This window comes from Hyperolius riggenbachi, chromosome 3 (genome assembly GCF_040937935.1).
Source record: "Hyperolius riggenbachi isolate aHypRig1 chromosome 3, aHypRig1.pri, whole genome shotgun sequence".
Classification (NCBI taxonomy): domain Eukaryota; kingdom Metazoa; phylum Chordata; class Amphibia; order Anura; family Hyperoliidae; genus Hyperolius; species Hyperolius riggenbachi.
This window is the reverse complement of record NC_090648.1, coordinates 412,510,845-412,534,352: the sequence shown is the minus strand read 5'-3', so window position 1 is coordinate 412,534,352 and position 23,508 is coordinate 412,510,845. Positions and strand designations below refer to the sequence as shown.

Genomic DNA, 23,508 nt, shown 5'->3' with positions numbered 1-23,508 from the left:
GAAGGAGGAAGTAGCTGGAGAATGCACAGAAGCAGTGACAGGGTTAGTAAATATCTCCCCGACACACATACATGCGCAGCAGTTTAAATCCGAGTTCCGTTCGGAGGCATTCGGAACACCGCCACCTGCAATGCTGCTGGGAGGGGGGCGGTTTTTGATAGTGGGCCTTGGGTGGCGAAAAGTACAAATCCGGCCCTGTTCTCAACTGTTCCATGGCCAGGTGTGTGTTATTCCCTCATTATCACAATTACAATGAGCAGATAAAAGTTCCAGAGTTTGTTTCAAGTGTGCTACAGTATTTGCATTTGGAATCTGTTGCTGCCAACTCTCAAGATGAGATCCAAAGAGCTGTCACTATCAGTGAAGCCAGCCATCATTAGGCTGAAAAAACAAAACACACCATTAGAGAGTTAGCAAAAACATTAGGCGTGGCCAAAACAACTGTTTGGAACAGCTGAGATTATTATGGAATGTCTTTAACACTGCATTTCTGAACACTTTTGGCCTATTCAGAATGGTGGTCTATTCAGAATGGTCACAGTATTCCAGAGTCAATTACACAAGTGTATGAGGTCCATGGCAGGCATCATCGAAACGTGCAGGGTTTGAATCTGGAACTAGCTCTATTACAAAGGCAGACTGATGCACACTTATTGTTACCTAGCCAGGGTTCTCCCAAAGAAACTTCCGTCAATCAGCAGCTTTACGTTGGTGGATAGTAATTTTGACTTTATTCTTATCTGGAGTGGAGTTCATGCAACATGACCCTGAAGAAGACAGCAAGGGCAACGGTTTGGCTGAGTTGGACCAGGCTTACCAACACTAACACTGGGGCCCCTAATAGTACTAAGAAATGAGAACTGATTAAAGAAGCAGTTGCTATATGTTCTAGAGCAGGCCTGGGCAAACTATGCGTGGCCTGGGCCGCATTCCTAACATGCCTGGCCGTGTCCTCTCTCACAAGAGGACGATTAGCAGGGTTTAACTCTCCTATGTAGCGCTTCCTGTGTCGCGTCTCCATAGTAACAGGTCGTCACGTGACATGCGCCACATTACATGCCAGCGTACCACACGCTGGCAGCCAGTGAGTAATACGCTGGCATGTGACGCGTGTCACGTGACGGCCTGTAACTATGGAGATGTGATGCAGGAAGCGCTATGTAGGTGAGTTAACCCCCGCTAATCGCCAACTCGCGGCTCTGCAGGGAGGGAGGGGGGAAAGAGAGGAATCCGTCGGCCTATCGGCAGGCCAGATGTACAGCGCACGTGTGCTGGATCCGACCCGCAGGCCGTAGTTTGCCCAGCGCTGCTCTAGAGCAAAATCTGCTATTTAATTAAGGAAAAACAAAAATTACATTTTTTTTACTTTTAATTAACTAAATGTAGAAAGCATTGATTATTACGAACGAAGCAGAAAAAATGCAAATAACACAAAAACAACAAATGTGCATTAGGTGCATATATATGTACATTAAGGAGCCTGATCAATGATTATTGCCACATGGAAATAGTGGCAATGCTGCACTACACACTACAGGCCTGCATCGGGTCAGTTAAGCACAGATAGTCACGGCTTACTCGAAACGAGTGTTGGGTGTTGTGTTTAGGGTTGCGTGCTGTGGGTCGGTGTATATATATATAAATATGTCAAGCACGTCATTTTTGCACTAGCACTTTGGTTTTTTGAGGTTTACCTGACATATTAATTATTTGCAATCATATCAATTTTGTGGCTGGGAGATGTATTGCTTATAAGCAACGTTTGGGAGATTTTATGTATTTGTTGTTTTTTAACTGTTTTTAAAGGGATATGTACCTAATAAAATGTACTTATCTTCAATGAGAAGTTTGGAATGTTCATTTTTCATTTATGAGATATAGAGTCTTTTGAGACTTCCCACCAGTAGCAGGCAGCTTTTCTCAAGTTTAGATCCTCTGAGTTATGATCACATCATGTCATGTGATCAGAAGCCAGAGCAGGAGTGCAGTGCCGACGTGGATGGAGGAGAAGAGAAGGCAATCTAGCTGTCCGGACAGGTAACTATAATAGCTACCTGCAGCCCACTCCGCATGGCGGCATTGGGCAGCCAATAAGTGGGCAGCGGGTCGAAATGCCCAGAAAGCGGGTCGCACAGGCTAACTATAGGAAAGAAGGAGGAAAATATGTGAAATGCTGCAATGTGGATGGATTGTAGGCCTAAATTTTCCTACCCTTCAAGAATAGTATCAGGACAAACTGCATGGTGTTGACAGCACAGTGATAAATCCTGGATCAGATATGATTGGTGATTTCTTTAGCACTTGTTTCTTTACTTATAGTGCAAGTCGGTTTTTAACAGTGTAGTAGTGTTAGAATGTGCCCTTAGTGTCCATGCAATGAAAGCTCACAGCAGTTCTGGGGTAGGTGTCTGTGAGACTGCCTGGACCACAGAGAGTGTACAGGAAAGATGGGACATCTGCACGGTCTGACAGACCTCTGCTGTAGAAGCAGAGATACTTTACTGGAACCGAACACATATGGTATAGTATTGTATCCATGAACAAAAATGTACATCTATGTCTTAAAAAATGCAAGATTAAACATTCTATTCCTATTTGCATAACTACACAGCAGAAAACATTGGCCACTTATTTGTAATGTGTCACAGCATTGTAAATGACTACCTCTATCAAACTTAGAGGTAAAAAAAAACATCAAACCAAAGCAAGTTAGTGCACTGGGCACATACAAGCCCATATGTAGTAGACAACAACTTGAGGCTCCAATTAATTTATCATTGCTGCATTTCTACATGCGAAGTAGTTGTGAAATTGAAAGTCAGAACAGACTTTGCAAATGAAATAATAAAGGCACTTCAAAATATTCTCAGGTATGACAGTGAATGGCATCCACTGCTTAGTTTAGTCCCATAAACTATTTCTAATGTACATAAGATCCTAGGGAGCTGATGCTGCACTTAACAATTTCAGAACACTGGTCCATGTTCTTTTTAATCCGGTAGAAGTTTTCTACATATTCAGAGCGTCCCAGAAGCTCTACAAAGTCTTCATCGTGTGTAATCACAAGCAGCTGAAAATTTCTTTGACGAGAACGACTTTTGATGATCCTGAAAATAGAATTTCACAACACAACATTTATCACATTGGAATAATTTTATGACTGTGGAAAATTATTTATCTGTAGAAGGGACAAAATCAAAACACTTCTATCCACATACATTTGCCCAAAAATATACGATTTCTCTTTATTTTAGGTGGTTCCCCATGTTAAACTGAATGCACAACCATAGTAGTGAAATGACTATACCTAGCTGCTTTGCCGAAGTAGCTGAAACCAAGACTTTAAAATACCTGACTGTAATTAATTAGCAGAGGTAGTTTTTGGATGTATTGTCAGCCATGTGCTGCTGCAAAATGGGATCTAGAGAGCAGCCCCAGCAGGCTCCCTATCTGCCTATCCTTCTGAGTAGCTGAAATGCAAACACATCCAACCCATGTCATATCCTCCATCTACACCAATGTAGTTGACAAGGTAGACCTGTCTCTAACCTTCCCTTTCTGGGTAAGGTAATTGAAAAAGCCGTATACCTCCAGCTAGAAGCCAAAATCCTACAAAACAACAGCTATGACCCATTCCAGTCTGGTTTCAGGAAACATCACAGCACTGAAACTGCCCTCATCCAAATCTGCAACCACCTGCTCATGGCAAGAGACAGAGGAGAGTGCTCCATCCTTATACTGCTAGACCTTTCTGCAGACTTTGATACAGATGACCATGACATCTTAATAAGCAGGCTACAGGAATACTGTGGCATTGATTGCATAGCTTTTCAATGGTTCCAATCCTTCTTGAGTGGCAGAACCCAAAAAGTGTCTATGGGGCCCTTACTGTCTACCTCTGTACCACTTAAGTATGGGTCGCCCCAGGGCTCATTCCTTTCTCCCCTGCTTTTCACGATTTACATATTACCGCTTGGAAAACTAATCCAAAAACATGGCCTGACATACCACTGCTATGCTGACGACACCCAACTATATATTTTCTTCAAGCCAGGTGTGACAGAACAAATTCCAAATATAAACGCCTGCTTAGGCGAACTACAGTAATGAATGAGCGACAACTGACTTAGACTAAATGCTGATAAAACTGAAGTCCTTCTGATCGGAGGGAAGTGCATGACAACAGAACAACTTTACTTGCAGTCTTCACCACTGGGAATAGGAGGCACGGATCTACACAGCTCTAAGCATGTATAACGCCAGTCCTGCACTCCCTTCACTGGCTACCTATAAAACAGAGGGTCCTATTTAAGATCAGCCTACTGACCTTTAAATCACTACATAATCTGGGCCATGGATACATGAAAGAAATGTTGCAGCTGCGTAGCAATCCCTGCAATCTCAAATCCACAGGTTCAAATAATCTAGTCATACCCAGAGTCCACCTGGAAACTTTTGGTCCCAGAGCCTTCTGTCATGCTGCTCCTAAGTTATGGAACTCCTTACCTCAGCAGATCAGGACAGCTCCATCCCTGGATGTCTTTAAATCCAGACTGAAAACCCACCTGTTCAGTTTGGCATTTGCAGAAATATAATTTTTGTTGTGTGAATATACTTCATTCTACTACCAACTACTGAATCTGAGAGAGCCTAAGCACTTTGAGTTGTATGGGAGAAAAGCGCTAAAGAAATGTTATTGTTATATGGTAGGGGTCTGACAAGCCGCCAGTTCTAATTTTTGACCCACAGGGGCTTGCAGGATTTGCAGCGTTTAGCTCAGTTTACATTGGCCTGTGTGCTGTGCCCCATGTCTGTTGCCATGAAAATACTGTACAATTTCAATAAAATAACAATGCATCGGCAATGTGCCAGTATCTTTGTTGCCATGCAGATGTTGTGCCATTGGATGAAATGGCATTCAACAGCACAAAAACTGGATGGCAACAAAGATACTGGCACATTGCACACCAGTGTAAACCAAGCCTAACTTGTACAAGCAAGAGCTAAATTAGTGCATAAGCTCACAGTCCTTCTACTGTGTAAGTGCCTTTTGATCATCCAGCCTAAAAATAGGTGTCTAGTTAAATGGAAATTCCAACTTTTTTTTTCTTTTTGAGGAATATCACTATCAAAGTTAGACCCTGCACTCACCATGAAAAGAACTATCATTATTTTGGCTGTGTAGGCCCCTCAGTTGCTGCAAAATCAAGCTCTGTAATTGAGAGCCTACACGGGTCTAGGGACTCCGAGCTCTACTTAAAAAGTAAAATAGTACTCACCCGGGGCTTTCTTTAGTCCAGTGCTGGTCGGGAGGTCCCACGACGGCGTCCTGGCTCCTCTCCTAGGCCCCGCTCCGGAATGGCTGGACGGCGGCAGCCCGGCGACACTTGGCCGAGTGTCGGGCTCCTTCTTCCTGGTATGACGCGGCTGATGTCACCACGACGACCGCCTCGCGTCATCATGGCGGCCGGCGTGAAAGTACTGTGCATGCGCGATTAAAGCGCGCATGCGCCGTACTTCCACGCCGGCCGCCGGCGTGGTGACATCAGCCGCATCATACCAGGAAGAAGGAGCCCGACCCTCGGCCGAGTGTTGCCGGGCTGCCGCCGTCCAGCCATTCCGGAGCAGGGCCTAGGAGAGGAGCCAGGACGCCGTCGTGGGACCTCCCGACCAGCGCTGGACTAAAGAAAGCCCCGGGTGAGTACTATTTTACTTTTTAAGTAGAGCTCTGAGTCCCTTTAAAACATTTGTGCAAAAATTAGAGAGGCTGCTGAAGTCTAATCCTTTCCAGGCCATGAAATGACAAAATAAATAAGCTAATACTTTCCTTCTAACAAGAGTTTTAAAACATACAAAAAATTACTTTGTTGGATGCTTCCTGATTGGGGTTAATCGGAACAGCCGAATTACGATTTCGTTGAAATTCGGTGTTCTGCAGAAAAATATCCAATTTCATGTACCAACTTCCATGTTCCGAAGGCATTTTCCATAATAATAATATGCCACATGTGTTCAGCATAGGTATCAGTAGGAACATGGTAAACAAAAATGAGAATAGACCTTTAAGAAAATCGTTTTTTTTAAACTGGATAAAATGACACTTTGCTGAAGTACACAGTCTTTCTGTACACACATTGTATACATTTCATCAAAAACAGACAGCGTGGGTTCCCTCTCCTTAATGAATTTCAGTTTAACAAAACCAAACTAGAACCACTTTTTCATTTGTGCCATGGAAAAATAACAAACAAATGTGCTTGAGCTGTTCTACATGTCAATAAAAATGGTGCATTGATGAAAAATAGCAAAATGCATTGGGTACACCTCACCACTAGTGATGATCAAAGCGTTGCCTAACTTTCTAAGTAGTTTCACCTTCAGGGCAGAAGAGTACTCCCCACCTGTGGAACTCAACCTTTTACGTTAGAAAGAAGTGGCATTGCCTTAACTCACTCGACTAATGCATGAGCAAGAGATTCAATATTCTCCCGATCCAGATTTGTAGTAGGTTCATCCAGGGCCAGTATTCCACAGTTCAAACAAAATGTCTCTGCCAGTGCCAGACGAATAATAAGAGATGCCAGAACCTGTAGAATAAAGAAGTCTTTTACAAAGCTTCCTTCATTTGTGTTCTTAAGATTATATATACACCTTCAACGTAAAAACTGTATGGTTTCCCACAGGCAATCCGATTCGACTTTTTAATTTGTGAGGCAAGCTATCAGTGGTGGCAGCAATGCACGGTCACCATACTTACCCTTCCCCGGGCCATGATGTGTCACTGTGTTATCATATACGGGCAGGGACAGCTATGATCGCACTAACATTTCTGAAGTGGGGGACAGCCTTTCAAATGGCTGTAAGTTTTATGGAGGCATGGCTTCAACAGGGATTACAGCTGGCTCTGCCACACTACATTACACTCATTAACCACTTCCCCTCCCTTGCTACGCTTATCTACTCCCCACAAAACTTCATCTGAAGCTCAGGGGAGTAGATAGGCGTACTTGTGGTAAACAGTGTGCTGTATGCCCAATAAGCTATCTGATTATGTATATAGGGTATCATTTTAACCGTGACAAGTGAGAGAATAGATGTTGTGTTGTTTGACAACTGAGGGCTAAGTCATGTGATTTTGTTTTACCGGAAAACTGAATGAAAAGCAATAAAACTGTTATTTTCATGTACTCTATACCCCTAAATAAATATTTGTAAAAAAACAAAAACAAAAGTGATAGCATTGAAAAGAGAATACATAGTTACCCTAGGGACTTAGCTTTTAAAATATGTATGCCATGAGAGTGTATTACTGTTAATCATGAAGATAAGGGCTTTTAATTACTGATAGAGTACAATGAGAAAACAAAAAACACAAACCAGAAACTAATATATTATCGCCATACATTGTACTAGGAACATTATTTAAATGTTGAGATAACCAGGACAAATTAGCAAATACAATGTGTGGGTTTTACCTATGGTAACATTGTTTATTTGAAAACTATAGTGGATGGAAATTGAGAAATAGTGTATTTTTTCTTTTTTTCCTCATTTTTCCCTTTAAAATGCACAGATAATAACATAATTACTAAAAGCAAATATCACCATCACAAAGCATAATTTGTGGCAAAAAAAACAAGATATAGATCATTTACATCTGATGAGTAGCAATAAAGTTATTGGTGAATGAATGGGAGGAGCGCTGAAATGTGAAAATTGCTCTGGTTTTTAAGCAAAAAACCCTGTGGTGCTGAAGTGGTTAAGTTAAAGGGCTAGGTTCTCTCTGGCTTGGGTGTTGGAGAAAGAAGATGCAGCAAGTCGAGCACACAGCCATTTATTTGACTGCTGACCATTTGCTGCTGAAACGTTAGGCATTTATATTGCTAAAAGGGTGGTGAGAGAAAGGCACGGGGGAGACAGCAAAGGAGGCACGAGAACGCACAGTTGTTCTAAAGGAGGCACAGAGGTGGGCAGAAAGATACACATAAGGATGGAAGGTGGCAGATGGGGTCAGGGGGAGGCAGGTAGGGGGACAGAGAGGCACAGTGGGACAAGAGGAGGCAGAAAGGGTGACACACGAGGGACAGGGAGACTCTGGGGGACAGAAAGAAGCACCAGGGGTAGGAAGGTGACAATGTGTGGAGGTCTTCTGCTCATTTTTTCTAAACAACAAAAATCCCAGGGTAACTACATTCTAGCATAACATACAATACATACTTGTCTACCTATTCCGTACTGTGCATATAACTATCCCACCTGGCCCAAAACATTTCAAAATCCAACTATTCAATCATAAGGGTCGCTACAGCAAGCAATTAATTTTTTTTTTAGAAAAACATCAGACTTAGGGCCTGATTCATCAAGCTGCACCATTATCGTAGAGGATACAGCTCTAATCTCCTTTTCATTGTTCAAATTATTAGCCTCCACATCCTTCCTCCATTATTATCTCTCCATATGTGGGTTTATGACACTGATAAGCTCCAGTAGTGGCTGAACTGTTGCTCCACTGATGGATTGAGGATGTGTGCTGACTGTGAGGGGATAATCATCTGGCTGGCACAGAACACTATGTTCTGCTTTGATGGCTGAAGGAACAGCACATTGCCTTCTGGTGGTTTATTTACTGTAGATTTATCTTCTGTCAGTTACAAAGTAATCTTCCAACCAGTCTGCACCGTCTTCAATAAAAGCTCTTTTATTAGAAATCAATAAAATTCCATAGTATGCAGACTCTCAGCAGCTGAGAGCCTGCATACTATGGAATTTTATTGATTTCTAATAAAAGAGCTTTTATCGAAGACGGTACTGACTCGTTGGAATATTATCTGGGAGACACCTGTGGTGCACAGGTGACTGGAGTCCACAGCACGTCGGAACTTCTCTCTGGTCCAACATTGGTGCTTGCCATACACTTTTTTGAGTTACAAAGTAATCAACATGTATGCAGAAGAATAAGAAAACACTACTGCTGGTTCTTTTGTCAGCTGAAAAGAGCATCTTAAGGTGGCCACTAATGATCCAATCTTTTTCATCCAATCTTATCAAATCTATGTAGTATAATGGTATATTGAGTGACTATACTAAATGGATAATTTAGGCAGTTCCCTTATATTACATAGAAATGGTAAGATTGGATGAAATAGATTGGATCGTTAGTGGCCACCATAAGTATGTGACTGCCCTACTGACTAATTATCCACTTCATGTTTGTAGCTGGTGTCGGCTGGTAAAATAAGCAATGCTTCTGCACAGCAGTAAAGAGATTTTGCATGGATCTTTATGATGATCAGTGGCATCTTACAGCCCTGACCATCGTGAGAAAAAGTAACGTGATCTGTCACTATGGGGGTAGGGTAGGGAATAGTATAACCAAAGAGAGAGCGTTGTACTCCTTACCCCACATGGTATGCTCTGTTCATTGCTAACACCATCAAAGCATTTGGTGTACTGCAATGACTGATTTGTTTTTGCTTTGGTTATCCAAACAAATTAAAAAGAAAAATGTTGACTTATACAGCCGCAACCATGATGACCACCTTACGAGCGCCTAACAGCGAAAGGCGGCCACAAGGTGGCTCCCCCAGGACCGCCTACCGCAGACTGCTGTCAAGTCCTAAGTCCGGGGGGAATGTTTTGCAGGGGATCGCGTGCAGATGCATGCGTATCCCTGCTAATGAAGCGGAGCTCCATTAACAGTCTGATGGCAGCGATCGTTGCTGGCAGACTGTTTGATAGTAAAACCGCCGTTTATTTATGTTGTACAGTTTTTAGGCTCCCTCTAAATGATTTGAGATATGTAAGGGGTGCAGCCTAGTGTTATACCATATTTTTTGGTTGAACTCGATGGACATGTCTTTTTTTCAACACAGCCAACTATGTAACTATGTAATTTGTTTTTGTTGGACAACTTTCTGTATTAGTTACTTTGTCATTTAATATACACCACCTTTGTAATATTCACCCATGTCTAATTATTTTGCACAGCAATGAAAATAAAAATAATATTGTTGTGGTGATGTTGGTCATTCTGATTCCAACCATCCTGCTATGTCCGATTTCTTCTACTATACAATCAACAATGTAGAATCCTAACTAAAAGGTGAATAAGAAATGTTTGCAATCGCAGCTGCACGTCAAATATATTTACCTTCAGACCCTGTGTTTATGGGGTATAATTGAACACGCAAAAAAATTGAGTTTCTGTACCTTTTGCCCAGCACTGCAGCGCCCTCTCATATCCAGAGCAGTGTCTCCTTTGATCATAACTACCCTGTAGTTGTATGTCCTCCTTTTATCTATAGCTGAAGCAGATTCATCAGCATCAGACCGGATCTCGACGTATTCTATGTCTGCAACAAACCAAACATGTAACAATGATCACTATACCACTGTAGCTGGAACTGCAGTTGGTTTTGTATGCTTTTATAAGTAGTACTGTATTTACTTTTGCATGATAACTTCACAACAAATTTACACGAATGTCTTTACAATGTGCACTGTACATTATAAATAACATTTCTGTACAAAATATGAATACAGACATTGCATACATGAAAAGCAAGACGTTCTATACATTATAATAAGCATAATCTAATACAGTGGTCCTCAAACTAAGGCCCGCGGGCCGAATGTGGCCCCCTGAGGCTTTTTTACCGGCCCCCCAAACACAAAATGTATCACTTATAGATGCGGTCAGCTACATCTTTAAATATTGGTGGTCCACATATAGAATATACATTTTATGTATACTCTGGCCCAAAGCAGTCTAAAGTATGTTGACCCGGCCCTCAACCAAAAACGTTTGGGGACCCCTGATCTAATAGGACAGATTGAAAAAATCCAGAGGCCAGGTAGCCAAAAGGTCTATGAAATATAGATGGTAATGAGAACAAAACAAAATATATTGGCTGTAGGGAAATCCACATTGTCTTCTATGCTATGAAAACAAATCAAACTGGATCATGACAAATGTGCTTTCAGCTGTAAATGGCTTGTGTATTTATCATACATGCACGTGATATAAATGGGAAATTGGCAAACTGATGACAAGACGTCTTTACAACTGAATAAGCCTCTCTAGTCAAAAATTTTCAAAGATGGAGTACCTTGCCCTCGATAGGTGCTACGCCAAAGATCTCGAATTATCTTATTAATTTCTTCCATTTTCATACTATGGAACTTCATTATGGCTCTATAAAAATAAAACATAGGTATACACATTAGAAACAGACATAAAAAAGACCTTGAGTGTGGATGCATTTAAGATAGGAAAATCAAGCTACAAGACTTAAAGCGGAATATAACCCTGCATTTCAACTTTGCTCTAAAACATTATTTACAGTATATTATATGCAACCAGCATTTTTTTTTTACTAGACCAGCATTGGAAGGGTTACACAGAGCTTTAAAGTTCCTGGAGATTTCTGCAGACGCATCCAAACCTGAAATAGATACATTTTGTTTACATAATGTATCTAAGTGTTGAATGTGAATCATCTCTCTGACTGAGCTGGAGGACAGCCAAAGTGTGTAACATTCAACACTTAGATACATTTATGTAAACAAAATGTATCTATTTCAGGTTCGGATGCGTCTGCAGAAATTTCCAGGAACTTTAAAGCCCTGTGTAACCCTTTCAATGCTGGTCTAGTAAAAAAAAAATGCTGGTTGCATATAATATACTGTAAATAATGTTTTAGAGCAAAGTTGAAATGCAGGGTTATATTCCGCTTTAAGGTGCCCATACACTCAGCTGATTTTTGGCCGATCAATTGATCAAAATCAATCGATCAATTGCAAATTGGCCAATCGACCGGTTTGCGGCCGATTTCGATCGATTTCAATCGATCTGGCAGGCTGGAAAATCTAGGTCGATCTGTTGAGATTGCTTATCATTTTGCATTGGCCCTAATGGAAATCTGATGGCAAAAAAATGCCATCAGATCGATTTTCAATAGATTTCAAACTGAAATCTATTGGAAATCTGTTCCTAGTAAAAAATGTTCCATTTGCAAACCTGGAGTGATGATAAATGTATGAGATAATGAATTGTATGTGTAGTACAGCTAAGAAATAGAACTTTAGTAGCAAATAAAGGAGTCTCGTGTTGTTTTCCAGTACAGGAAGAGTTAAAAAACTTAAGTTGTTAACTATGCAAAAGAATTTCTCTGAGCTCTTTGACCCAACTTGGGTCGTAAACAGTCCTGTTTTCTGAAGCACTTATACATCAAAGAAACAGTGAGGACAGATTTAAAAAAAGAAAATAAAAAAATGAGACTTTCTTTTCTACATATGATCTATTAATTATCCGTACTATACATACAAATCATTATATCATAAGTTGTTTATTTTTTCCTCTTCAGTGTCGCTTTAAGCCACCAGGAAGCAAAAAAAGTACACCGAATAATTTTGATACTACTTCTTTGTGTCATAAAAAATGTTATTACATTTTCTTTACAACATATCAATGCATAGTAAAACAGAGCTGCTTCATATACAAAGTAAGAAAAAACAAACAAAAACAAAACAAAACAAAAAAAAGGCACATGCTAAAAGCAGAAAAAAAATTCACATATTTACAATCAGGTGTTGGCAGGACCAAGGCATCATTTACCGACAACCTAGTGAAGCCTGCTAATAGCTAAAACAACACACATCTTTTAAGAGCCACCACGCAGAATCATTGGATCATACAGCACGCAGTATGCTCTATTCATTAGTATGGCGCTGCAATTAACAGGCACATTTGTCCAGGGCATGAGCATGAATAATATCCGGAAGGGGGTGTGCCACAGGTGAGACCAATTGTTGCTTTCCACACTGTGTATTTAACGCACTTTGTTTGGCAGGCGCTTCAGCTCTGTCTTGGGCTATTATTGCTGTGGGTGTATATGGTGAGAAGTTTTGAATCAGGATGATACCATTTATTGGCTAACTTAGAGATGGATAAACAGTGAGCTTTCGACTTATAAAAAGCCTTCGTCGGACTGGTTCCTGACCAGAACTGAAAAACACAGCTTATATACACTGACATACAGAGTAGAACCATTCTTTAGCAAACATAAATGTAATTAGATGCCTTAACTGTTACTGAGGAGGCTTTCCCAGGCATCCTATCTAAATTGATAAGATCAATAGAATCCTCAACATGACATAAAGCAGACTCTGGTGATGAATAGTGTTGGGCGAACAGTGTTCGCCACTGTTCGGGTTCTGCAGAACATCACCCTGTTCGGGTGATGTTCGACTTCGGCCGAACACCTGATGGTGCTCGGCCAAACCGTTCGGCCGCATGGCCGAACTAAGAGCGCATGGCCGAACGTTCCCCGAACGTTCGGCTAGCGCTGTGATTGGCCGAACGGGTCACGTGGTTCGGACCCGAACGCGCTCTGATTGGCCGAACGGTCACGTGGTTCGGGTAAATAAATACCCGAACCACGTCATATCTCCGCCATTTCTCTGTGGGTTTAGCTTTGGGTAGGCAGGCAGGGTAGTTCGCTCTCCAGCCACGCTAGCCAGGGTCCCCCCCAGTCATTGTGTGTCGCTGCTGGGAACAGTAGTACACCGCTCGCTCAGCCACACTATATATAGCATTGTTTACTGCCACTGTGTACCTCGCTCAGCCACACTATATATAGCATTGTTTACTGCCACTCTGTGTACACGGCTCAGCCAGACTATATAGCATTGTGTGTACTGCCACTCTGTGTACACGGCTCAGCCAGACTATATAGCATTGTGTGTACTGCCACTGTGTACCTCGCTCAGCCACGCTATATATAGCATTGTGTTTACTGCCACTCTGTGTACACCGCTCAGCCAGACTATATAGCATTGTTTACTGCCACTCTGTGTACACGGCTCAGCCACACTATATAGCATTGTGTGTACTGCCACTCTGTGTACACGGCTCAGCCAGACTATATAGCATTGTTTACTGCCACTCTGTGTACACGGCTCAGCCACACTATATAGCATTGTTTACTGCCACTCTGTGTACACCGCTCAGCCAGACTATATAGCATTGTGTGTACTGCCACTCTGTGTACACCGCTCAGCCAGACTATATAGCATTGTGTGTACTGCCACTCTGTGTACACCGCTCAGCCAGACTATATAGCATTGTGTTTACTGCCACTCTGTGTACACCGCTCAGCCACACTATATAGCATTGCGTACTCTGCCAGTCAGTGTGTATATTGCTGGGATCAGTAATACTCCACTCACCGCCAACCACTATATGAGCTCACCATGAGTTCCTCAGAGACCTCCGCTGTGAGCAGCACTCCCAACAACAGCAACAGCCAACGCCCCACGCAAGCTATAACATCCACCCCAGCAGCCAGTGGTCAGCAGCAGCCCTCCCCGGAGGAGAACGTTGTGTCCATCGGTCCGTCGCCAGAGCGATTAATGAGGGCTGCCATTGAGGAGATGATGGGGCCTGATGTGGAGGAGGAGGTCTGGCTCAGGCCAGCATCCCAAGTTAATGTTGAGGACGATGAGGGGTCTGTGTCTGGGGATGTTGGGGTGGCAGAGGTGGTGGGTGGGTCAGAATCAGGAGAAGAGTTGTATGATGAGGATGATGATCGGGACCATCTGCATGTGCCTCAGAGTCCGACCCCGGAAAACATGTTGTATCGTGTGTTTAGGTACTAAAATCTGCGTTCCCAGTAGTGTTGGGCGAACAGTGTTCGCCACTGTTCGGGTTCTGCAGAACATCACCCCGTTCGGGGTGACTATATAGCAGACTATATAGCATTGTGTTTACTGCCACTCTGTGTACACGGCTCAGCCACACTATATAGCATTGTGTTTACTGCCACTCTGTGTCTGCTGGGAACAGTAGTACACCGCTCACCCGCCACTGTATAGCAATGTGCTCTGTGTCGCTGCTGGCAATAGTGGTACACCGCTCACCCACCACTGTATAGCATTTCTGTACTGCCACTGTACTGCTGCCAGTCAGCGTGTACTTTAAGGATAAGTGAAATGAGGAAGAAATCCGGTGAAAGAGGGAGGGGCAAGGGAAGAGGTGTTTCCCCTGACGGTTCACGTACAGGCCACAGGGGAGCACCCAAGAAAACCCACTCAATACCGCCCATGTTGTCCAGGACAACCACCCTCACAGATCCAAAACAACAGGACCAGATAATTACTTGGATGACCTCTCAAGCGTCCAGCAGTGGGTTAAGCAGCACCAGCACATCACGCACGAGGTCCGAGTCCTCAGCCAGTTACAAGGAGCCAGTGGGCACAAAGCTGACACAACCGGCAGCGACACCACGCACACAACTGCCAGATAACCAGACAACGTTGAAGTGAGCTGCGCAGAGGTTGTTCTGGGGAGCTCTACTCCACGGCGGTGGCCCCCCACAATGACATATGACGAGTTTGAGGAGATGGAAGAGGAGGGTATGGACAATGTGGACATAGACCCAGATTTTGTTTGTAAACGAGAATATCGCCGTCGTAGCAGCAGCACAGATGAGTCTGTTGAAGAACCCACTTCTGCACGAGTTCGCCTTGTGCCACAAGGTAGGCGGCGCGCAAGGAAGTTCAAGTGAGAGGCAAAAGAGGCGCAAACAGAAATCGCCAGCAAGGCAGGTGCTCCAAAGTCTGGGCTTTCTTTGAAGACTGCACTGAGGATGTTACCATGGCGATTTGCAAGGTGTGCAAGACCCGCCTGAGCAGGGGGAAAAGTATTAACAACCTCTCCACCACCAGCATGAGCCGCCACATGCTATCCAAACATCCCACTCTGTGGGCAAACGCGGCAGGACAGGGTACCACCAGCAACACTGCCTCCCTTGGGTTCACCAGACTCACCACCAGACCCGCCTCAGCAGCAGCAGTAGCCCAGCCATTGCGTGGTTCACAACATTCACAAACATCAGACGACGCTGACACTGTCACTTTCCGGAGGTCTCCCAGTGTTCATCAAACACAACAACCAACAGCCCTTCGGTGTGCAGCCCTACGGTTCAGTTGTCTGTCTCGGAGATGTTTGAGCGCAAGAGGAAATTGCCAGCAAATGACCCCCGGGCCGTGGCAGTAACAGCCAGCATAGCCAAGCTTCTGGCCTGCGAAATGCTGCCATATCGAGTGGTGGAGACAAACAGCTTCAAGGGCATGATGTCAGTGGCCATCCCACGTTACGTGGTTCCCAGCCGCTACCACTTTGCGCGCTCTGCAGTGCCTGAGTTGCATGAGCACGTGGTCAGCAAAATAACCCGAAGCTTGAAGAATGCCGTTGCCTGCAAGGTTCACCTCACCACTGACACATGGACGAGTGCGTTCGGCCAGGGTCGATACATCTCCCTTACCGCGCACTGGGTGAACCTTGTGGAGCCTGCCAGCGATTCCTCACCTGCTACGGCGCGGGTGTTGCCCACGCTGCAAACAGCTGCACCGCCGTCCCTCCCACTGGATAATAACAGCAGCACCTACCTCTCTGACTCCTTCTCCTCCAACGCATCTCAAAGCTGTACCTCATCCGGAAACGCTAACCCAGCACCAGCAGCAGTAGGATCGTGGAAGCAGTGCAGCACAGCTGTTGGCATGCGTCAGCAAGCGTTGCTGAAGCTGATCTGCCTTGGGGATAAGCAGCACACAGGGGAGGAAATTTGGAGGGGAATAAAGGAACAGACGGATTTGTGGCTGGCACCGCTGGACCTGAAACCGGGCATGAAGCTAAACACCTGGCACGAACTGGCAATGTACGCAATAGAGGTGCTGGCTTGCCCGGCAGCCAGCGTTATGTCGGAACGCTGTTTCAGTGCTGCCGGAGGCATCGTCACAGATCGGCGTATCCGCCTCTCCACAGAAAATGCAGACCGTCTGACTCAAATTAAAATGAATCAATCCTGGATTGGAAACGACTACGCAACACTCCAGGACCCCAACCAAGTAACATGACCAATGAACATCTGGGATGGTTTAGCGTTTCCGGTCCCTGTTTATTGAACCTCTCATCTGAATTACATTTATGACTGCATGGCGGCAAAAAGCATTGCTGCTATATCCGCACGCTTTTTGTCCTCATGCAAGGCCTGGGTTGTTGTGTCTCAAAAAGCATGGCCTTCTCCTCCTGCGCCTGCTCCTGTTCCATCACGTCTGCTGCTGCTGGGTTAGCGTTGCCGCGTGGTCCCTGTTTATTGAACCACTTATCTTTATTACATTTATGACTGCACGGCGGTACAAAGCATGCTATCCGCACGCTTCTTGTCCTCATGCAAGGCCTGGGTTGTTGTGTCTCAAAGCGTGGCCTTCTCCTCCTGCGCCTCCTCCTGTTCCATCACGTGTGCTGCTGCTGGTGCTGGGTTAGTGTTACCGGTCCCTTTTCCTGGAACTTCTTCTCTGTATTACATTTATGACTGCATGGCGAAAAAAATCGTGCAAAGAAACATGACATTTTCCACATTTAAAAGACAGTTTTTCCTTTTAAACTTTACAATCAATTTTCTCAAAAACTATAAGCTCTTTTTCAAATATTTTTTTTTCCTCTTGTACCCACTCCCAAGGTGCACATACCCTGCTAATTTGGGGTATGTAGCATGTAAGGAAGCTTTACAAAGCACGAATGTTCGGGTCCCCATTGACTTCCATTATGTTCGGAGTTCGGCGCGAACACCCGAACATCGCGGCGATGTTCGGCGAACGTTCGCGAACCCGAACATCTAGGTGTTCGCCCAACACTAGTGATGAATAGACATCTTCAATTCCGAATTCAAATGGTAACTGGCCTGGTTACATGCACCATTAATTCTAAGCTTAAGAGAATTGTGGCATTTAAAGCCAGCACCTGAAAGCAAATAAAATGAATAGTGACAGTGAATTCCATCTTACACAGCATATGGCACAAAAATGAATGAAAAGATAGAAAAATTAAAATGAAAAGAATTGTGGCATTTAAAACCCATCGTACCAGCACAAGAAGTTAGAGTCCTTGTTTAACCTGCTGAGCGGTCTGGACGAGCTCAGCTCGTCCAACACCGCCAGAGGCTGCCGCTCAGGCCCTGCTGGGCCGATTTACATCAAATAAAAAGCAGCACACGCAGCCGGCACTTTGCCAGCCGCGTGTGCTGCCTGATCGCCGCCGCTCTGCGGCGATTCGCCGCGAGCAGCGGCGAAAGAGGGCCCCCCTAGCCGCCTGAGCCCTGCGCAGCCGGAACAAAAAGTTCCGGCCAGCGCTAAGGGCTGGATCGGAGGCGGCTGACGTCAGGACGTCGGCTGACGTCGATGACGTCACTCCGCTCGTCGCTATGGCGACGATATAAGCAAAACAAGGAAGGCTGCTCATTGCGGCCTTCCTTGTTTATTCTGGGCGCCGGAGGCGATCGGAAGATCGCCTCCGGAGCGCCCTCTAGTGGGCTTTCATGCAGCCAACTTTCAGTTGGCTGCATGAAATAGTTTTTTTTTTATTTAAAAAAAACCCTCCTGCAGCCACCCTGGCGATTTAATCAGAACGCCAGGGTGGTTAAACCATCTTCTACAGTTTTGAACCAATGTATAAACTTAGTTTCTTGTGTTAGTCTCATGTTTCCCGATTTGAAGCCACCCATTAATACAGTGACGCGAAAATCGCTTAAACTGTGTCCAAGTAAACAAAAGTGTGTTGGTATTGGGAGATCAGTATAATTTGTAATATCCTTTTTCCTGCTGTTAATAGTGGATCTGTGGTGTGTCATGCGATCACGCAGTGGTTGACTTGTTTCTCCCACATAAATTCCTTTCGGGCATTTTGCACACATGATCACGTATACCACATTAGATGAGTGACAGGAAAAGGTGCCTTGTACTTTGTATTCCTGTTGTGTACCCGGTATTAGTATCCTGTCAGTGGAATGGATGTATTCACAGGTCCCACACTTTTTCCCTTGGCAGGGGAATGTTCCATTCTGTTCTCGCCTATTTAAAGGGGAACTGAAGAGAGAGGTATATGGAGGCTGTCATGTTTATTTCCTTTTAGACAATACCAGTTGCCTGGCAGCCCTGCTGATCCTCTGCCTCTAATACTATTAACCATAGCCCCTGAACAAGCATGCAGCAGATCAGGTGTTTCAGTGGTTCAGACTTATAAGTCTGATCTGACAAGACTAGCTGCATGCTTGTTTCTGGTTTTAATCAGATACTACTGCAGAGAAATAGACCAGCAGGGCTGCCAAGCAACTGGTATTGATTAAAAGGAAATAAACATGACAGCCTCCATATACCTCTCTCTTCAGTTCCCCTTTAAGGCACTCCTCACTATCATCTGCTTAAGATTGGGTGGCTGTCGGAACGCAAGGAGGGGAGGTTCAGGGAATATCTTTTTCAGTCTCTGATCCTTGTGTAGAACAGGATGAAGTTCTTTTGCAATCTTTCTTAAGATTTCCAAGCGTGGGTTGTAGGTTACTACCAGTGGGACACGGCTCTCTTCCTGGCTCTGCTTGTACTCCAGGAGCTGAGTCCTAGGGATGTTGTTAGCTTTCCTGATTTGGGTCTCAGCCATTAGAGGATTGTATCCCTGTTTTATGAAATTCTTCTTCAGGTAACCCAGGTGTTTGTCTTTGTCATCCTTGTCAGAACAGATCCGATTGCATCTTATTGCCTGGCTGTAAATTATGGAATTCTTTATATGTTTGGGGTGGAAACTGTCATACCTGAGGTATGTGGGACGATCCGTCGGTTTTCGGTACATGGACGTTTGTAAGCTGTTCTCTCTGATGTATATGGTGGTGTCAAGAAAGTTAATCTCCTTGTGAGAGTAGCTCAATTTCAGTTTGATTGTGGGATGGAAGGCATTGAAGTTCCTGTGAAATTGGACAAGATCCTCCTCACTTGCAGACCAGATGATCAAGATGTCGTCGATAAAACGGAAGTAGGCCATGGGTTTTATATGACAAGTATTCAGGTATTCTTCTTCAATCTTTGCCATGAAGAGATTTGCGTACTGCGGTGCAAACCGTGAGCCCATTGCCACTCCCATTTGCTGTAAATAGAGGTCCTCCCCAAAAGCAGGTGTATATGGTGGGGGGCTGTTTATTATTTTTCATACTTTATGTGCACTTTTCCTGACGAAGCTCCGCTTATGGAGTGAAACTAGCACTAGTTGATTTGCACTATCACTGTATATATTTGTAGCACTCCTTATCTCTTCCCCAGCAAATATATTACCTTCTGTGAAGGGTGTTGGCAATACTACTATGTAGGCTTATATGACTGCAAATCAATAGCACGACTGTGTATTACTGCAGCGTTGTGTATTGCCTGTACATTTTGCCAACGCAAAACGTTTACTGTGTGCTTCAACTATATGGGAATAGCTACACCCTGTGCCGGGTTTCACATATTTGTCAGTGTGAATCAGGCAACAGGGGGGATCAGCAAAGACCTCCCAGTAACGGAGCACACATTTACTTATCAGTGACTGGCAGATTTTCGAGTGTGGTGTTCTATTGCTGACTATATCCACACCATTTTTATCTGGCCTCTCATTGAGTCAGTACTTTCTCTTTTTTATCTTTAAATTATTACTCACTCACCTACAGTCGTGTAACAACGACAGGTGAATGAGAGTGACTGGACTTCTGTCACTTTTTGGTACTTCATAGGTCAAGTCCGAATGGACATGCGTTTGTAGTGATCATATGATCTAGACAGAGAAGGTCTAGAGACTCAATACATACGTAAGACTAAAGGTGGCCATACACGCATTAGATTAGCAGCAGATAGATCATCAGTAGATTTTATGAGCTACCTGATGTGTTTAGGAAATTTTTTGGGTAGGAACAGATTTCCAATAGATTTCAGTATGAGATCTATTGAAAATCGATCTGATGGCATTTTGTTGCCATCAGATTTCCATTAGGTCCAATGCAAAATGATAAGGCCACCTTTAGATTAGATTTAAAGAGACTCTGAAGCGAGTCTAAATTCACTTTTTTAACATGCAGTCATGTTTAAGGGACACTGTAGGGGGGTCAGGGGAAAATGAGTTTAAGTTATCCGGGCACGGCGCAGGCACAGACCATACTGGGCCTGCGCAGTATGCTCCTGGTGCCATCAGCGGGAGTGAGGACACAGCAACGCAGGCGCAGTGGTTTTCAGACTTTAAAGTCTGAAATTCCAGAAGTGAACCAGAGGCGGGACCGGAGCATTGGGGAGTGGCTGTGCAGGCACGGGATGTCTGTGGGGGACCATTAGAAGTCCCAGGTAACTTAAACTCATTTTCCCCCAACACCCCTATAGTATCACTTTAACAACTGTTAACAACTATAACCCCTGCTAAAACGCCACTATCCCGCGGCAAAACGAGGGGTTTATACCCCCCAAATCCCCCCTGCAAAATACACAACTTTCTTGGTCGTGGATTTTTCTGCTCATGGAGGCAGAGCTATGAGCTGCAGCTCTGCCTCCATGCGCGTCAATCGCCGTGCGGATATCCGCCTCTCCCTCGCCCGTCTCTGTGAAGGAAGATTGAGAGCGTGGAGAGGCGATCAGCCGGGATTGACGCACTAAGAGGCAGAGCTACAGCCATAAGCTCTGCCTCATTCAGGAAGCGCTCCCCGGAGTTAGGAGAGGGGATTTGGGGGGTATAAACCCCTCGTTTTGCCGCGGGATAGTGGCGGTTTAGCAGGGGTTATAGTTTTTAACATGACTAAATGTTAAAAAAGTGAATTTAGACTCGCTTCAGAGTCTCTAGTAATTTATACTGAGTGTTTGATATTTCAGGGGGCTTTAATCCCAGGAGGGCTACTTCTGATAGTTTTGGAATCTGAATTTTAACATTGGTGTATATGACTTGGTACACTCTAATCGAAAACCTCCACAATCTAGGGCATGACCACCACACGTGTGAAAAGGTACCCCTTTGTCCACATGCCCTGAAACATAGTCCTTTGTTACTAGGATTTAAATTTTCTAAACAATCTGGTGTAAGATATCAACGCAATAATAATTAATATTGCATTTCCACCAAAGAAGAGCTGATAGAAAAGCTAGGGGTAAATTTACGCACATGCTGCAGGTACTTGGGCTTTAATGTGATACTAAGTTCCCATTCCCATCTAAGGATACATTGTGGCTTGGGCAGGTGAGTGGGGGCGACTGTACACTTACTGTATATAAGAGAGATACAAACCCATTAGACTGAAGCACAGACATGCTCAAAACTAGTTCTCGTTAAGATTCTTGAGTCCTAATAATTTTACTGATAAAATAGGAAATCTGTAAATTTGCGAAATAGCTCTATATCAGGGATCTGCTTATGTTCTTTAAGTGAGGTAAATGTTTTAAGAGATCTATCAGTCACTAAACTGTAGATCATGGTGAGGCCTTTTTGCTGCCACCACCTAAAGGTGGAGGGGTCCTACAAACCAGGAAGGAAGTCTGGATGACCTAAGAACGAGGTAAGTGGGAGGTGAGGGGACACAAATCCATCTTTCAACCTTAGTTGATTCCACACTTTCAATGAATGTAATATAATTGGGTTTTTAATGGCCTTATGTTGCGATGCAGAGAGCCAGAGAAGGTTGCAGAGGGAGATAGGAAAACAGAGTGAGCTCTCAATGGTGCACCATACTGGGGGCTGTACCAACACCAAGACACCCATCAGATTAAAGCCTATATAGTGTTTCTTTTGAAATCCAAGGGCCAGAACCCTTCCAAATAAAAGAGAGTATTAAGGATTGCATCTTCTTAAGGTATTAAGTGGGAACGTAAACTGTCAGAACCTAGAAGACATACGAAAATGTTGGTAATATTGACATTTTAATAGCTGTTATGCGTCCCTAGCGTTTCCAACACTCCATGCTTGCAAGGTGTGCAATATCCAAAAATAGATTAGGGTAGTTAGCTTTAAACAAAAAGTTATATGAATTTGTTAAGTTAATACCTAAATATTTCAACTTATGGGGTTCCCACTTAAACTCATAAGACACCTGCAGGTCCTGCACTGCAGCCCCGAGTAAAGTGATATTTAATGCTTTAGACTTAAAACTATTTATGTTCAGCCCAGAAATATCCTCAAAAGTTAGAAGAATATTGGCTAAATTGGAAAGCTAAATTGGATTAGTAAGAGTTAGTATTACATCGTCAGCATACATAAATAACTTATGTCGACGCTCTGCCATTGAAATCCCATGTATACCATTGTGCTTGTTGATTAATAATGCCAGGGGTTCCATTACTAAAGAAAATAATAAGGGGGATAAGGGGTAGCCCTGCCGGGTGCCCCTGCTAATGAGCAATGTGATAGATTTGTGTCCGCTGTATTGAACAAAGGCACCCAGAAAATGATATAATGCCTTAAATCAAGCAAGGAAATTGGGTTCAAAGCCCCAAGTGGCTAATAGCATAAATAGATACTCCCATGAGACTGCGTCAAATGCTTTATGAATGTCGAGCGATAATAGTATCAGAGTATCTGTGGTGACAGATGAAGAAATCAAATGGAGATCAAATGCCTAATGTCTTTTAATATCAGCGTCTGGCTTAGGAATCATCCTTATACCCGCAAGCAAAGAG

General features: G+C 43.8%; 1 protein-coding gene across 3 annotated transcripts in view; it reads right to left on the bottom strand.

The window, feature by feature from the left end:
* Positions 1-2,466: 2,466 nt before the first annotated feature.
* The window catches only part of RAD50 (RAD50 double strand break repair protein), a 167,439-nt gene continuing 146,397 nt past the window's right edge, over positions 2,467-23,508 (bottom strand). For all 3 annotated transcript variants that reach the window (XM_068277463.1, XM_068277462.1, XM_068277461.1), the window contains exons 23-26: positions 11,109-11,194; positions 10,210-10,352; positions 6,454-6,587; positions 2,467-3,107 (exon numbers count right to left, since the gene is read on the bottom strand). In XM_068277463.1, coding sequence (XP_068133564.1) covers positions 2,921-3,107; positions 6,454-6,587; positions 10,210-10,352; positions 11,109-11,194 — 550 coding nt within the window. In that variant the 3' untranslated portion in view covers positions 2,467-2,920. The remainder of the gene's footprint in view (positions 3,108-6,453; positions 6,588-10,209; positions 10,353-11,108; positions 11,195-23,508) is intronic.